This window comes from Myodes glareolus, chromosome 7, assembly GCF_982192425.1.
Source record: "Myodes glareolus chromosome 7, mMyoGla1.1, whole genome shotgun sequence".
NCBI lineage: Eukaryota > Metazoa > Chordata > Mammalia > Rodentia > Cricetidae > Myodes > Myodes glareolus.
The window spans coordinates 57,678,633-57,696,667 of NC_142032.1; the positions used below are offsets into that span (position 1 = coordinate 57,678,633).

General features: G+C 43.6%; 1 protein-coding gene across 1 annotated transcript in view; it reads left to right on the plus strand.

The window, feature by feature from the left end:
- The window catches only part of Kdm2a (lysine demethylase 2A), a 77,042-nt gene that overhangs the window by 55,588 nt on the left and 3,419 nt on the right, over window positions 1–18,035 (plus strand). Inside the window, exons 13-20 of the mRNA XM_048458193.3 lie at window positions 5,956–6,039; window positions 8,044–8,313; window positions 8,716–8,847; window positions 10,547–10,636; window positions 12,602–13,308; window positions 15,143–15,306; window positions 16,481–16,639; window positions 17,289–17,504. Of these exons, the coding sequence (XP_048314150.1) occupies window positions 5,956–6,039; window positions 8,044–8,313; window positions 8,716–8,847; window positions 10,547–10,636; window positions 12,602–13,308; window positions 15,143–15,306; window positions 16,481–16,639; window positions 17,289–17,504 (1,822 nt within the window). The remainder of the gene's footprint in view (window positions 1–5,955; window positions 6,040–8,043; window positions 8,314–8,715; window positions 8,848–10,546; window positions 10,637–12,601; window positions 13,309–15,142; window positions 15,307–16,480; window positions 16,640–17,288; window positions 17,505–18,035) is intronic.

Sequence of the window (18,035 nt, forward strand, 5' to 3'; positions counted from 1 at the left end):
AGACTGGCCTGTCTTTGCTTTGAATGCTGAAATCAAAGGTGTGCACCTCTGTGCCTATCTTCTTTTTATTTTTACTTATGCTTGTGTGTTTGTGTTTATGTATGCATCGCCCATATGTCTGAGGGTCCCCTCAAAAGTCAGAAGAGGGTACCATAACCAGCTGGAACTAGAGTTACAGGTAGTTGTGAGTTGCTAACCAGGCTTAGTCCTCCGAATAGTGTTCTCCATGCTCACCCATTTCTCCAGAATTTAATAATTTACACATTCTTACTGCATGATAGAAAATTTTAAATAACTCAGTTTTAAGTCAAATATGGTTGCATTTGAAAGTACAAGTTTTTTCATCCAGGCAGTGATGGCACACAAAAATATTAAGACTCGTGAGTTCAAGGCCAGCCTGATCTACAAGAGCTAGTTCCAGAACAGGCCCCAAGGCCATAGAGAAACCCTGTCTTGGTAAAACAAAAAACAAACAAACAAAAAGTGTAAGTTTTTTCAAATTTCCTGTGTCATAAAAGGCCATGTTCGTCCTCCTTGGCCCCTGGCGATGGGGGTCTCCCTGGCCAGCCTAAGTTGGTCCTGAAGTTGCATCCTCTTACTTTACCTTCCTGAGTGCTGGGGTTACAGGTGTGTGCCACCATGCCCAGTTTAGGCGATCTTTGTTGGCCATTTTTTATTGTTAATTGCAGAGGAGGGGAAAATTAGGCCTGTTAAATATGTCTTTTGAGTCAGGTGGTGGTGGCACATGCCTTTAATCCTAGCACTTGGGAGGCAGAGGCAGGCGGGTCTCTGTGAGTTCGAGGCCAGCCTGGTCTACAAAACTAGTTCCAAGACATCCAGAGCTGTTATACAGAGAATCCCTACCTCGAAAAACCGAAGGAGGGGGCTGGAGAGATGGCTCAGCAGTTAAGAGCATTGCCTACTCTTCCAAAGGTCCTGAGTTCAATTCCCAGCAACCACATGGTAGCTCACAGCCATCTGTAATGGGATCTGGTGTCCTCTTCTGGCCTTCAGGCATACACGCGGACAGAATATTGTATACATAATAGATAGATAGATAGATATTGTATACATGATAGATAGATAGACAGACAGACAGACAGACATTTTAAAAAATAAAATGCCCCCCCCCAAAAAAAGACCAAGGAGGGAGAAAGAAAAAAAAGTAATTTGAAAATTTACTTGGAGTAAGTTTGCTAGTAGCATTTTTGTTTCTCAACTTTTCTGGTAGAGTTTGCTATAGCCAGTTTTTCTTGAAGTTCAAAATATGTTTTTCTAAAGTACTTTATCGTCCCTCTAGGATAGCTAGATAAGCATTTTCTAAGAAAACCTCTTAGGAGCTAGAGTATTGGTATGAAAACCTTCCTTGTGAAATAAACTGCATGTACTTTGTCTTTAAGTCTTAAAATGGAAGTTCAAAAGTAAGGTCAGGATGACCATATAAGCATTTCCTGGAGGAACTCAATGAAGAACACAGAAGTGCCTCTTTCATTCTGTAAGCTACTGTGAAAATAAGCACATGCAGCATGTGCAGAATCCCAGCTACTGGTGGAATCTAGGATGATCACTAGAGTCCCCAAGGATTGGAGCTGATTCTGGGCAGGCAACACAGGAAGGGAAACTATCTGGCAGAAAGTATACTCACAACCTGGCAGTGGTGGCACATGCCTTTAAACAACAGCACTCGAAAGGTGGAGACAGACAGAGCTATGAGAGTTCGAGACCAGCCAGTTCTAAATAGATAGTTCCAGGACAGCCAGGGCTACACAGAGAAAAGCATGTCTCAAAAAATGGTGTGTTCACAAACACAACCCTTGACACCAGCCCAGATCCTAGGAAGCCTATTAGTCCCCAAAAAATCTATTCCAGAAATGCACTAAAATAACTATTCTTGAGGGGGTGCAATAAAGTATCTCCACGGTGATAGTGCTTACTGCAAAGCCTAATAACATCCATTCAGGGACCCACATGATAGAAGTTGTCCTCTGACTTACACACACACACACACACACACACACACACAATAGAAGGGGGAATGGTAGTGAGAGCTAGGTGTTTATATCAAAGTAGCAATGGCAGTTATGAGGAACTGGAAAACACAAATTTAAATCCAGATAAGGCTGCTCCTTAGCCTTCTTTTCCTGCCCAGCTTCTCCTCCCATGTTGATATACAATGTGTGTAGTACTCTGGCCTGTGTGAGCTTTCTCTTTCTGCCATAGCCCAGTGAGAGTGTATGAACAAATTTTGAGCTTCACCCTGGCTCCAGGACCCCTAGACAGTGTAGAAGGTGTCATTGACATATCAATAGGATGCAGGACTGTTTGGATTCATGGACTGTCAAGAAGATAGTCATGTCTATAATTCCAGCAGTGGGAAAGCTGAGGCAGTAGGTTTGTGAATGAGGCAGGCAGAGCTGATTTAGAAGAAATCTAAAAGTGGTATCTAGAGGATGAGGCATTCTAATGGGCAAAGGAAATTGTTGCAGTTGGAGGGGGAACCTATTCCCTGACACTGTATCTTGTATAGAGGCAAGAGAATAAAGTGTTCTGATCTTAAATTGCACCTGAGTGCCTTGATTTGGTCACAGTGGAACTGCTAAAAGATTGCTGCATATACAATTCTAGTATTCTAGTGGTGGCCTTTGTTGGTATATGTATGGTTGATGGGAACAGTATTGCCTGTAATTTCTGAAAGTGTTAATAGAAATACTTGCTGGTGGGGAGTACTATGTGAGTGTGGACAGGTGTGAAGCAGACAGGTGACTCAGAAAGAGCTGGGGAATATCATAACCTCCTGCCAGCTTCCTCCTCAAAGGCTGGACTCTTGATGGAATCCCATAGAGGAGAGAAATCTGTGTACCATTGTGAGAACTCTAGTTAGAACAGTAAGTGACTCCGAGGGGAATCGTGTGGGGCCATGGTACACACGCACTGGGTTAAGCGTCCTCTTCCACTGGTGCCTCCCGAAGTCAGCTACCCAGAGCCCTCTGGGGGCTGGCTCTGGGTTCTCCTATTGCAGTGTTGGAGGGAAGGAGCTGGGGCAGGGGCTGGCCTAGCTCCCTCCCCGGTTGTGCTTCCTCCAATCACGAGGAGGCGAGTGGCTGCCAAACACACCCCCTCCGGGTGCTGCAGCAGAACGGCCAGGCCCTCTGCCTGGCTGGCTCACTCGAGCTAAGCTCCCCCTCCTGCCATCTTCCGTTGCAAAGCATTTCTGGGAGCTGCATGTGGGTGACGCAGCAGCATTGTTCGCAGGCACAGGAAGCCGCGGCTGAGCTGAAGGGCTTTAGAAGGATCTCAGAGTGCTGCACGCTGCTCTGAGTAGCCTGAAGGGTTACAGTAGGACTGCCCTGCTTTACCTGCTCTGGGAGATGGAGGATTTCAAGTAAATTAGGATTTTCCTAGAAGCAGAAAAGCTAACTCCTTCCGCACAACTTCCAACACAGAAAACAAAACAAAGGCGCTGGGGAAACTTCACCCAAGAGCCTCTGCAGCTCCAGAGCGACAAGAAATGCAAGGTCAGGCGGTCGGTTGGCAAACCCTTTCTGGTTTGGGTGTGTGTAACTGTGGAGACTTTGTCTCTTGGAAGAGGCAGAACTGCCTGCTGGGCGAGTCCAGGACAATGCTTATGTTACTTGTGTTTCTTGAGCCGTTGTTAACACTTGTTCTCTAGCTGGTGGGTTGTGCTTTGGAACTGGGTTACTTGGTTTGGGAGGATACTTACTCCTTGATCAGGAACCCTCAGTTTTCTTTCTCTTCCTGTGTTCTGTGGGGTGTGGGCCTGTATTTGAATGTTTTCCCAAATGCCTGGAACCTAGATAGGCAGCAGTCTTTCCGCACTCCACCCACCCCCACCCCCGCTCCTTGATCCTAAATCCCCAATGGCAAGGGGTGGTGGCTTTTTTATGGTTTCTCATAGGGCCTCAGCTAGAGTCTTTTCTCTTTTTTTTTTTCTTTCTTTCTTTCTTTCTTTCTGTCTTTCTTTCTGTCTTTCTTTCTTTCTTTCTTTCTTTTTTTTTTTTTTTATGAAAGCATTGCAGACTTGGCCCCAGCAAATTTAAGCTGGGAAGGAAATCTGCATTTCCCTCCACACCCACACATACCCCAGTAATTGAGTGGTGTGTCTGTTAACTGCCCCCACCCAGTGCAGCCCACAGAGTTTGTCTCTTGAGCCTTCCCTGTGCCCCCCACAAAAGTCTCGCAGGTAGAATTAGGCTGTTTCAGTGAACTTAAGTTCCTTTTCTACTCTCTTAATCATAGGTCTTTCTGTGCAGTCTGCTTTGCTGAAAGTGGAAAGTCCCTGTTTGTGGACAGCTCAGTTCTCTCCCGCAGAGGAAATGGGCAGAGTCCTACTCCTCCCCTATGCAAAGTGGGGGAGGGGAGCCATGCACTCCTCAGTGCACATTTTGAATGGACCTGAATTTTTCATCCTAGGAAGATTAGGAGCTGGGACCAGAACCTTGTCCCACGTGGTACCACACCCTGCCTCTTCACCCCCACACAGTATGGCGCTAACATGAGGCTCTGGAATAGGGTGCCATAGCAACTTGAAGTAAATAAAATGTCTGAAAATGAGATCCGTTTGGGGGAAGGTGTAAGGCATCTGGAGATATGGCAAAGGGAGAGCTTAATAGAGGAACCTTTCAGAATATAAACAGGTTTTATGAGCCATAATTCTGGAATTTAGAGCTTAATATTTAGATTAAGGATGAAAATAATTAAAAGTTCTGATTATGAAAATGCTTGTTAAAGATGACCCAAGTATGCTGATCGTTCTAGGTCAAAGTTTGGTTTTTGCTGAAACAGCCTATGTGCACTTAAGACAAGGGTAACCTAGACTTGCATTCTTTTGCTATAGCATTGCTTTGTGGCTCATGTTATCAAAAGGGGTATTTATTCTGCTAGGGGGTTTGTGATTCAGAGTCTGTTTCAAAGATATGAAATGATTTGTCTCAAAATGTGAAGTCAACTAGTGTGATTCACATAAGTGACAGTTGCTTACTGTCAGTTATTCCTAAGCCATCCAGACTTTATTAAAAGTCATAAAAACCATTGGTCTAAAACTGTTCCTTTCCCCTTAATAGTAATAAATGCAAAGCAGACTCTGTAAGTTTGTGTGTCTCTGTGTGTACTCTGTGAACTCCCAGAGGACATGCAGCTGTAATCAGTCTTAGAACAAGTCTGTGTCTGGGGACATAGCTCAGTGGTAGAGAATCAGTCTAGAATGTGCGTGTGTGAGATTGTGGGTTCAATCTCCAGTTTGACTCCCTCTTGTACCCAAAAAAACAAGTCTTCTGTTGAACCAGTACATTAAGGTTATGTTGTCTTGCTAATCCAATATTAGCCACTCATTTTGATGACCCTTTCCTCACATCTACAATTTAAAGACAAAGTTAGTAATAATTGCGGCTACAGAAAAGTGTAAAAGTAGCCAGGTGGTGTTGGCGCACGCCTTTAATCCCATCATGGGTGGGGGGCTGCAGAGGCAGGTGGATCTCAGTGAGTTCGAGGCCAGCCTGGTCTACAGAGCAAGTTCCAGTACTGGCTTCCATAGCTTCTAAGAAACTCTGTGTGTGTGGGGGGGGTGTATGTATATGGAAGTAATGTAAAGTTTTACTGTCCTGTCTAGAACTGCTTGACAAGTAGCACTGTAACACTGTAGTAGCTACTTGCTTCGGTGTATTAAAAAATACTAAGATGTGATGTTGAGCAAAAAAGTCTTTTATCTTGCTTGTCTGTGGTGGAACTTGATAATGTAGATCTACTTCCTGAGTCCTAGAGTTACTGGCTCATGGCTTTACACCCAACCAAGGTTAAAGTCTTGATGATTTACTTGATTTGCTATAACCTCTTTGTGGTGCTGAAGAGGGCAGGGGTAAGACTGGACCTAAATGCTATTGAGAGCACATGGCTTTTGTGTTCACCATAGTCAGCTTTTTCCTTTTCTTTGACCCTTAGATTTTGCTGGAGGAACTTGCCAGTAGTGATCCCAAGTTAGCCCTCACTGGAGTCCCTATAGTACAGTGGCCAAAAAGGGATAAGGTAAGAGACTTCCTGTTGATCTTCAAGCCACTTAAGTTTATTGCCTCTTGATCATTACCATCCATTCTGAAAAGAAAAGACAACTAGAGGTAGATGGGATTCAATGCCTTGGTAGAGTTGGGCAAGGTGGCACAAAGACTGGTGGATTTCTCTGAGTCTGAGGCCAACCTGGTCTACATTGTGACTTTAGGACATCCAGAGCTACATAGTGAGACCCTTTCTCACAAAAAACAGCAAAACCCTGATAGGCCTGCATGGTGGTGCAGGCCTTTCTTTGATCCTCCACTCAGAAAATAGAGGGAGAAGGAGTTCAAAAAGTTCTAGGTCAATCGGGGCTGCATAGCAAGACCCTGTCTTAATGAATGAGTAAATAAATAAATAACTTGTAGTCAATCATTACCTGGTTCTGTTCTGACTCAAAGGTCAAGGTAATTGGCCCCCTCTCCAGATTGAGAAACTTTGGTATACATTGGTTGACTATAGTAGATATTTCCTATTCTTCTGACCCAGAAATTCAGCTAAATATGATTTAATGCTAATTTAAATCAGTACATATTTATCTAACACTAGAAAGTGGTTTGTTTTGTTTTTTGTTGTTGTTGTTGTTGTTTTTTGGGTTTTTTTGAGACAGGGTTTCTTTGTGTAGCACTGGCTATCCTGGAACTCACTCTGTAGACCAGGCTGGCCTTAAACTCAGATCCACCTGCCTCTGCCTCCCTGAGTTCTGGGATTAATGGTATGTGCCACCACTCCCAGGCAGACTAGAAGGGTTTTTTTTTTTTGTTGTGTTGAGACCATGACCCCAACAATTTACCATTCTCCTCTTTTTGCAAATGGGGTCTCACAGAGTATGCAAAACTGTCCTTGAACTCATGGCCTGCCTCTGCCTCCTATGGTTTGGGATTACAGGTACATTACCATTATACCCAGCTAAGATTAAAAAGAGTTTCTATCAGTTAATTGTCTTATTTTTTTTCATGCCCTTGTAGCTTACATCTTACATACTTTTTTTTTTAACCTTACTGTCTGTAATAGATTTGGTGTATTCTGTCTGTCCATGAGCCAAATTAAGCCTCCTCTTAGTGTTTCCTAGCTGGCAGTTGCAAAGTCATAACATTCCAGGGGAGTTTAGGCAAAGTGTTAAAATTCTGGGGTTAAATGATGTAGTTAAAGAGACACCCCAGGCTGTGGTGGTGCACACCTTTAATCCCAGCACTCGGGAGGCAGAGGTCTACAAGAGCTAGTTGCTAGTTCCAGGACAGGCTCCAAAGCTGTCTCGAAAAAAAAAAAAAAAAAGAGACAGAGAGAGAGAGAGACCTAGACCTCTCTTTCTCAGTGTAGGAGTCACACTTGCAGTGAGGGACTGCCTCAAAACAATTCAGTTATGTTAGAAAATTGTTAAGAATTGATGTAGAAGATATGGTTCTTACCCTTGGAAAGGTTCCTAGCAAGGTAACTTAAACACAAGTGCTAAAATTACAGACATTGGCATTTATTCCACTTTTAAATATTATTAGATGCAGTATAACAAGTTGTGTGATGCCATTTGGAGTGATAAATTAGTAAGACTAGTTTGACCTTCTGGGACTTTGCCACCCTGTTTGAGCATATTCTGAGTTATAAAGAACTATGGGAATTTTGGGCCTTTTGGTGACTTCAGTACAAGGCACTTAACCCCAAAAGCTTTAGAGAGGGGCAAGGCTCTCCAAATTGAAAAGGGGCATCGGAGCATTAGGACAGGGGTTGACAAATTTTTCTGTCAATGTTGAAGTTCTGTAGGTTGATGTAGCGAACAATCATGATGTCATAGTTCTGTAACATTTGGAAATATCCATATATACAAAAATAAATGAATATGGCTGTGTTCCAGTAAAAATTTATTTTTAAAAATAGACAGTAGGCAGATTTGCCTACAGAAAAGAGTTTGCCAAATCCTAGGCCAGGTACACTGTCGTATAAATATTCTGTCTGAATATGGTTGACCTCGCTGCATTCTTTTTCCAGCTGAAATTCCCTACCAGGCCAAAAGTAAGGGTTCCTACCATTCCCATCACAAAGCCTCACACCATGAAGCCAGCTCCACGCTTAACACCTGTGAGGCCTGCTGCTGCCTCCCCCATTGTGTCTGGAGCCAGGCGGAGAAGAGTACGTTGTAGGAAATGCAAAGCATGTGTCCAAGGAGAATGTGGTGTCTGCCACTACTGCAGGGACATGAAGAAGTTTGGTGGGCCTGGACGCATGAAGCAATCCTGTGTCCTCCGACAGTGCTTAGCAGTAAGTGCTCTTCTGGGTAAAACAGTTTTCAGTAGTGATGCTGGTGCTAGAGGACCTGTGTAATACGTAAAGTCAGAGAGACTCAGCTGAGATGGAGTTCCTCTCTCCCTGAATTCAGAAGGAAGGTATCTAGTAGGTAAAATAGTCTAATATTTTGGCTGTGCTCATCTAATGTTGAAACAACCCCAGCATTTGAAGAACAATTCACTGTTTTCTGTCCCCTCGTTAATAAGAAAGGACTTATGAGGCCAAAGGCAAGCCCCAAAGAGTAATGCCTCTGCTGGTCTTTTCTTAGTACCTTGCCCTGTGCATCCCAGGTGAACCAAGTCTCCATCTTCATTTGAAGGGAACATGAAATTTAAAAATTCTGAATCTGGTCTCCTGATCTTTGTCCTCTTGTAGCCCAGACTGCCTCATTCAGTTACGTGTTCTCTCTGTGGAGAAGTGGATCAGAATGAAGAGACACAAGACTTTGAAAAGAAACTTATGGAATGCTGCATCTGCAATGAGATAGTTCATCCTGGCTGCCTCCAGGTAAAGAGATGCCTAAAGGCCCTTGACAGAAGGGTAAGACACCTATCAGTTGAGGCTGTTACCATCTCTACTGTGGATTTTCAGCTCCCTTGGCACAGAGGAGAGTTGTTTAACATTAGCCCCTTGTTCTTTGTTTGTTTACTTTGTATCAGACTGTGTGATAGTTTGAGGATAGAATACAGAGTAGACTAGTTCATGTCCCAGTGAACAGTGAAACCAGACTTGTTTGAGGATGCTTCAAGCCCCCAGACATCTCTGCTGTCTCCTCTATATCTCTGGATGTGCGCTTGTTTGGAGCTCATGGTAATAGAGATTTAGTTAGAACTCAACCTCAAAGATGAAATTATGTGAGCTAGCTTAAATTTTCTATTCCCAGAGTGCCCCAGGTGATTCTGATATGTAGCCAAAGAAGAGAAGGCATGGGCATGCTTTACATGAATTTTTTTTTCTTAAATCTTTATGACAAGTCTGTGAAATTGTATCTATCAAATGTAGGTCTCATGTTTATGAGTAACTAGTGTGGTAACATACACCTATAGTCTCAGTTACTCTGAGGTGAAGAAATGTCTTTAGCCTATGAATTTGGGGTCATCTCAAAATTGGGTGGGTGGATAAGTGGGTGGGTGGATGGATATGCATGGGTACTGGTACTTTGGCTTTGACAGAAAGTATCAACAATTAAGGACTTCCACCTGGTGATTATGAGGCATTGTCAGTGATAGTCATCTGCACAATTTCAGAAAGATTAAAATGTGAAAAATAGCTTGTTGGTGGTGGCTTACACCTTTAATTCCAGCCCTCGGGAGGCAGAGGCAGGTGGAACCTTGTGAGTTCCAGGATAGCCAGGGCTACACAGAGAAACCCTGTCTTGAAAAAAAAAAAAAAAGAAAGAAAAGAAAAATGTGTGTGTTGAATTGATAAAAGCTAGATGTAAGTGGCACATGCCTACAATCCCTGTACTTGGTAGGTTCAGGCAGAAATATTCTAAACTTAAGGTAGCCTGAGCTACTATACTACTGTAGAGACTCTTACCTCAAGAGGGCATGGGAGAAAAAAAGAAAAGAATTGGTAAAGAAGTACCTCCCTGTGACAAATCGTTAATAGAGAGTTGAGTACCGAGCACCTCTGAATAGCTTTCTTTTTGTTTTGCAACACCCTCCCTGTGTAGTTCTATTTGGTCAGTGTTTACTTTGTAGATTAGGCTGACCTTGTGTTTTCTGAGATCACCCTGCCTCTGCCTCTCCCTCCCAATTGCTGAAATTATGGGCAAATGCCACCATATCCAGCCATGAACATTTTGAATTTAGTTCTTACCACAAACCAAGATTTATTTTATTATATCTCAAACAATTAAGTTGATGCATTGTATCTACATTTTACAATGGAAAACCCTGAGTCACAGAGACTAAGCTATTGATCTCTGAATCTCCGTAGTCATTAGCTTGCACAGATAGCAAGGTCAGGTCTGGTGCCATTGATATGAGATGTTTAGGAGAGGAAATTTAACTCTAAACTGTTCCAGTCCCTGAAAAATCTCTGCAGGGAGCCTAGAATCAGTGTACCAGTGACTGGCAGTGGGTGTTAGTATAGTTTGTTGCTTAGTAGCTCTCAGTCTTGATTCCCATGTAGACCAGTATGTTTAGAAATAGTAGATGGCAGAGGAGACTAACTTTCTTTTAACATCTCTATATGCCTGTAGATGGATGGAGAGGGGTTACTTAACGAGGAATTGCCAAATTGCTGGGAGTGTCCAAAGTGTTACCAGGAAGACAGCTCGGAGAAAGCCCAGGTAAAGGAAATGTTGAGTCTGGTAGGTTGCTGTACACTTGCTGGACTTTACAATAGCATGGGCTTTCTCTGATTCAAGATTTCTTTTTTTCCTGTTTATTTTTGGGGGGTTTTGTTTTGTTTTGGGTTTGGTTTGGTTTGGTTTTTCCATTTTTTGTTTGTTTTTTGTTTTGGTTTGTGTTTTTATTTTGTTTTGGTTTTGGGGGTTTGCTAGTGTTCTTGCGGTTTTTTGTTTTAGTTTTTGCTTTTTTTATTACTAGGTACTGTTCCAGTAGGGATTCCTGATGTCCTTTTTATTCTGTAGGGTACTAGAAAGGCAGGAACCATCCCTGGGTTATTGAGTCGGAGAATTAGGTGTGCAACTTTGTCCTGAGGAATGTAACTAGTGGAAGAGGCAGGCTGGCCTGTGGTGGGTGCTGTTACATACTGGATTCATACACTAGAGTTTCCGGTTAGACAGGTTTACTTCTCCCCCTCCCCCCCCCCCATCTTTACTTCTTTGTTCTTACCTGACCCATGCGCCCAACCATGCACTTCAGAAGCAATTCCAAAGCCACTCCACTAGAGAGAATGGAGCTAGCTTCATGATCTTAGCCCAGGGCAGCTAAGGTTGTTGCCCTAATGGTCACCAGTAACATCATAGGGCCAAAAGGACTCTGGTTATTCATACTGGCAAGGCTGGACCTGTTGAGGGCACAGACAGCAGGTGATGACTGCTACTGTCAGTTCTTCAAGGACCCTGCACAGGCATGAGGAAGAAGCATGAAGGAAATTGCTTGTCTTTTTATTTCTTCTTCTTGGGCTCAGGCAGTTGAAATTTTAGTCAGTATTTTTTTTCTTGATTTGGTATGTTGAGACAAGGTTTCACTGTATAACCTTTGCTGGCCTGGAACTCAACTATGTAGATCAGGCTGGCTTTGAACTCACAGAGATCCATCTGCCTCTCCAGTGCTGAAATTAAAGATGTATATATCATGCCAGGCTAGTTGAAATATTTTTTAAGAGTGAGGGTTTGTGGAGCTGACTACTCCTAAAGTTCTCATTCCATGTTCTTGAACTAGTAGCTTTTGAATTTGTCTTCACTAGTGCAGCAGTTGAGAGTGGTAAATGCTGTTTCTATTGCATTTTAATATGCTGTGAAAAATACCTCCAGAACAAAGGTAGTCATTTCCTCTCCTAGTGACCAAGAATGTAAAGAGCAAAAGGAATATAGACCAGGACTTTTGCTGGCGAATTAGTGTCTCCTTATGGAAAATCCAATTTATTAATCGGGTATTTAATGACATATGTTGACTGATTTTTGTCACAGCATAGCCATGATAGGAACCATGATTGTAGGAACGGACAGGCATCTGGAAAACACAAGGTACTACAGCATGACATCTTGGCCTTGTGGGATTCTTCACCATAATCATAGGCAGATCTCTGCAGTGGCAGGGTTCCTCATGGACAACTGAATTGAGGTGCTGTAGAGTTGACAGCTGAGATGCAGTGAAGTCTGGTACTTCTTTGCCCATGGTTAGATGAGCAATTTTTCTCTTATCAACATGGATGTATGACTTGATTGTGAAAGAGCTAAATTAGAGACAAAGTTACACAAAGGTAGAATTGTAATGCTAAAATAGTTTTTTACCCGAAGATATATCCAAAAATTGAGATGCAATGAATAAGGTAGGGTAGAGAATCAAGAAACCTTGTGTTCTACATTTTAGTTTTCTGTGCTTGACACAAACCTTTTCTCACAGATCTGTTTCCCAAGTGACCATATAAGGATTTTGTGTTCTGAAATCAGCATTCTATGGCCTGAGAATGAGTTCAGTTGCTGATCTTGGTAGGCTGTATCACAGGCTCTGAGGAAATGGCTCCCTTAGGCAACAGTGACCTGGCTTCTCTCAGGTTCTTCTTGTTCCTTTAGAAGGTTTAGAAAAAAGGAAGCACTGGTATTTCTTTTCTGGGCATTTTACAGAAGCGGAAAATAGAAGAGAGTGATGAAGAAGCTGTGCAAGCCAAAGTCCTACGGCCCCTGAGGAGCTGCGAGGAACCCCTAACACCCCCGCCTCACTCACCTACTTCCATGCTGCAGCTCATCCATGACCCTGTTTCTCCTCGGGGTGTGGTGACTCGGTCATCCCCTGGGGCTGGCCCCAGTGACCACCACAGTGCCAGCCGTGATGAGCGCTTCAAACGGCGGCAGTTGCTGCGACTGCAAGCCACAGAGCGCACCATGGTACGGGAAAAGGAGAACAATCCCAGCGGCAAAAAGGAGCTGTCTGAAGTTGAGAAAGCCAAGATCCGGGGATCGTACCTCACTGTCACGCTACAGAGGCCCACCAAAGAGCTCCACGGGACTTCCATTGTGCCCAAGCTGCAGGCCATCACAGCTTCCTCTGCCAACCTTCGCCCAAACCCCCGTGTGCTGATGCAGCACTGCCGAGCCCGAAACCCCCAGCATGGGGATGAGGAGGGGCTAGGGGGAGAGGAGGAGGAAGAGGAGGAGGAGGAAGATGACAGTGCAGAGGAGGGGGGTGCAGCCAGGCTGAATGGCCGGGGCAGTTGGGCTCAGGATGGAGACGAAAGCTGGATGCAGCGGGAGGTCTGGATGTCTGTCTTCCGCTACCTCAGCCGCAGAGAACTTTGTGAATGTATGCGAGTGTGCAAGACGTGGTATAAATGGTGAGCAGGGATACAGGGGGTCAGGAATAGGGGCAGGGGAGTAGGTGGCAGGTCTTCTGTATTAGTAAAGGGACCATTGTACCTGTAGATGTTAGTGGAATTTGACCCTGTTTCCTTCTCTCTCTCTGCTGGGAAAGGCAAACTGATAAGGGGTAGATTTGTTGCTTGTTCTAAAATGTAGGATCTTAGAGGTTGTAAGCCTGTCTTCCCTCCCCTAACTTACCATGTGCTGCTTGAGAGTATGACATGCTAGGTAGTGGTCCAGTGTTTAATGACAGGATTGCACCAGGAGGAATGGACAGACTTTCCAGAATGAATTTGAAGGTGCTCAAATCTTCCAGTTTGGTATTCGTTAGTGTGTCCACCTCTAAGTTCAGCTTCCAGTTTAAATATTCCCCCAAACTTGAATTTTTATTCCTTCAACAAGCAGAACCCAGTTCTGAAGCTGATACTTAATTATCCTTCCTAATGGCCCTGTCTCCAGTTGGAAAGACCCTTAGTGGGGACAATCCCTAGAGCTAATGATTGATTAAATTGCTGTGGGACATTGTGAGGCTTTCCATATGGGTGTATATTTTTTATTTTGGTCACACTCTTCTATTACTGTTGTTCCCAAATTCGGTGTTCTGACCAAGCATATATCTGAGAGCTTTTTAGAGTGCGATAGTATATACATGTAATCCCAGCATTCAGGAGACAGAAGCAAAAAAGAGGTAGTCTGGGGGAGGAAAACAGATTCCCAAGCCTGTTGAATCAGAGCCTCTGGGATAGGTCTAGCAGTGTGTTCTGGCATGTTGCATATTTATTTAAAGACTCCTATCATTGATATTTGGTGTGCTATCAGTGAGATTTTGTCAGTTTAATAACTTGGCCAATACAAAGCTATTTCTTGAATTCGAATTAATGTATGATCTACCCATATTCTGTTAATTTCTTTTTGTCCAGTAAGCGGGCCTGCCAGACTCTACTCCTTGGTTTTCAGGCCAAGGCATGTAAGGCTCCTATTACATATTAATCTTGTGCCCTACCAGGCAGGCTAAACTCAAAAGCAAGGACTGTAACATTAAATAGAAGCCTGCATGGTATGGTACCATGTAGACTGCAGTAGAAAGGCCTCTGCCTTTCAGTTTGAGACTGGTCTGGCTAGGTGTCAAGGTAGCAGGGAAGCATATGCCTGAGTATGGAAGAGATCTGTCTAGACTGATAGCCTTATTTGGCCCAAGACAGTAGTAGGCTCAAAGCAAGATGCAATGTAGTGTTGCTCAGTAGCATCCTTGATCTCCCTCAGCTGTAAGTGACAAGGGAAAGAAGCAAGCCAGGGCATTCTAAGCAGTAAAAAATTAAGAAATTTAAAGTATTTGGGGGGGGTGGAGAAATGGTTCAGCGGTTCACTGCTCTTCCAGAGGACCCAGGTTTAGTTCCCAGCACCCACAATGGCAGCTCACAACTGTCTGTAACTTGAGTTTCAGGGGATCTGATACCTTCACAGCAATGCACGTAAAATAAATTTAAATAAATTATTTTTAAAAATAAAAGTATTTTTTTAATTGATTAAATGTTCCTGCACATCTTTCAACAAAAGTCATACTGTTTTAGTACAAAAGAAGGGAACACAGTATACTATTGCGGGACTAGCTTAACCTTGATTTGCAAGATGTCTAGTTATAAAAAGCAAGGCAGTTTTTACCTGATTCTGTGGCACAAAATGAGTGATTCTTGGTTTTCTATAGAAGGTAGAAGAATGGCCTTCAGGTATTCTGCCTTCACTAGAAGCCTTCTAGAGAGTGCCTTTGAGAGGAATATCAAGTTGGTTAAATTCTCTTCCCTCTTACAGGTGCTGTGATAAACGACTTTGGACAAAAATTGACTTGAGTAGGTGTAAGGCCATCGTACCCCAAGCTCTCAGTGGCATCATCAAGCGCCAGCCAGTAAGCCTCGACCTTAGTTGGACTAACATCTCCAAAAAGCAGCTGACGTGGCTGGTCAATAGGCTGCCAGGTAGGTGAGCAAAGGACCAGCAGAGGGGATATTAGGCCATCGTCACTACTGCTTTAAACTAATGCAATGTAGTTTTGAGGCTGAGGCAGCAGTCCTGTGCTGTGGCTATCTTTCCGAAAAGCAAGAGATAGCCTTACCCATCGCCACTGAGCCTGCCAGTCTCTAAGGCATTGCTGGATTGGTGACTGCACTAGATGCAGAGAATGATTGGGTTGCTGCTGCCAGCCCGGCACATTTCCTGAGCATAGAAGAAGAAACATGGCTCTGATTTTGCCTCCATCAGCCTCTTGTTAACCCTTCAGCATTTTGAGATCACAGAAGGACAGAAGCCACACAGCATCTGTTGCTCCAATAGAAACTAAGCAGTTGAGTGTTTACTTTCCTTGTATATGGATGTGGGTGGGTATGCATTCATGTGTACATGTACATTAGAAGTTGATACCAGGAACCTTGAATCACTCTCCCACTTGAGGCAGGATCTGTCAGTCACACCCTACAGCTTGCATGTGATGTAGCTAGTTTTTGATATACAGTTTGTGGAGATCCTGTCTCTTTTCAATGCTGTAATTACTAGCAGACTGTCATGTCTACCTGGCATTTATGTGGTTTCTGGGGATATGAATTCTGGTAAGTACTTAGCCATCTCCCTAAACCCACTCCACTCTAGCAATTGAGTTTGTTTGTTTGTTCATTTGTTTGTTTTATTTTGAGATGGTCTCACTTTGTGTTCTTAAACTAAAGAACTCAACAGAGATCAGTCTGCCTATGCCTTCTAAGTGCTGGGATTAAAAGTGTGCTACCACACCTTGCTCTAGCAATTATTGGTTGTTTTGTTTTGTGTTTGTTTTTTGTTTTTTTTTTCCTTCAAGACAAGGTTTTTCTGTGTAATCCTGGCTGTCCTGGAACTCAGAGATCCTCCTGCCTCTGCTGGGATTAAAGACACGCACCACCACCACCCAGTTTTCCATCAGTTCATTTTAACACCAAAGTAAAAGCTGTAACTTGGAGGCCTAGACACCATGGCAATCTTTACACTTGGTTACTAGAGCTATAACATAGTCCTTCTTTCCTTTAAGACTAGAGATCCATTTCTTTTGCCCAGAACAGCTGGTAACTGAGACTTTGAATTCTCTAAATGTAGAATATGTTGTGTGTCTGTTTCCATTTGTTGCAGGACTGAAAGACCTCCTCCTAGCAGGCTGTTCCTGGTCTGCAGTCTCTGCCCTCAGCAGCTCCAGCTGCCCCCTTCTCAGGACCCTTGATCTTCGGTGGGCAGTAGGAATTAAAGACCCTCAAATTCGGGACTTGCTGACTCCACCCACAGATAAACCAGGTATGATCTGGATCTGCCTGACTGTCTTTGTCTGTCTTGGTGTAGCTTTCTTTTTGGACAGACCTTGAAACTAAGGCAAAAATACAGAAGTTATATTCAAGCAAATAACTCCCACAAACAGGAGGCAGTTCATTCTATGCATTTAGTTCAGACCCAGAGAGTAAAAACCTGAGAAAGTCTTGTAAAGCTTCTGGGTCAGAGTAGGAAATTGAAGTTCTTTGTATGCTGGACTGTATGTATAGCATAGGCCTATTCCACACATCACCTTGGAAGTGGGGCATACAATCTGACACTGAGAAGATAGAAAACTTAACATTGTTTTCTAGAAACATTGTTTACTCCCTATGGGAAGGGTTAAGTGTGGCAGTTCTGTTTAACCCTATCAAGGGGGTCCTAGCAAGCATATAGCAGCTACTACCTGGGGCTTTGGTAGAGAATTAAAAGTTTTGATCTAAGATTTTGGTTTGGTTTGGTTTGATTTTTGAGACAGAATTTCCCTGTAGGTTTTTGGAGCCTGTCCTGGAACTCGTGCTGTAGATCAGGCTGGCCTTGCACTCACAAAGATCTACTTGTGTCTGCCTCCCGAGTGTTGGGATTAAAGGTGTGTGCCACTTCCACCTGGCATAAAATTCTTTTCTTGCCTGTGCAGGTCAGGACAATCGAAGCAAGCTCCGGAACATGACTGACTTCCGGCTGGCAGGCCTTGACATCACTGATGCCACTCTCCGACTCATCATTCGCCACATGCCCCTATTGTCTAGACTCGACCTCAGTCACTGCAGCCACCTTACAGATCAGTCCTCCAACCTACTCACTGCTGTCGGGTCTTCCACTCGATACTCCCTCACAGAGCTTAATATGGCAGGTATGCTGTGGTCTTTATGCTTGGTATATTAGGTGGTTTCTTTGCTTTCTGAACTAAACCGTGTTTCCTTATTGATTCACATCTGCATGGGGATAGAGAGGTGCCTCAGTGGTCCCCATGTCACGTGGTTCACAGCCACTTGTAACTCTAGCTTCTGAGGATCTGACACCTTCTAGTCTTTGAGTGCCTACACACACATTGGCATACACACAAAAACAGCTGGGCATAGTGGCACACACCTTCAATCCCAGTATTTGGGAAGCAGAGGAGGGTAAATTTCTTGAGTTTGAGGACATCAAGGTTTACATAATGAGACCTTGACTCAGAAAAATAAATAATAAATTTTGAGAATGTACATCTTGGCCAGGTGCTGATGGTACATGCTCTTGAGAGACAAGGCAGGCAAATCTCTGAATTTGAAGTCAGCTTGGTCTACAGAGTGAGTTCCAGGACAGCTAGGCTAGACCTACACAGAGAAGCCCTGTCTCAAAACAACAACAAAACGTTTATATCTGCAGGAGAACAAGAGAC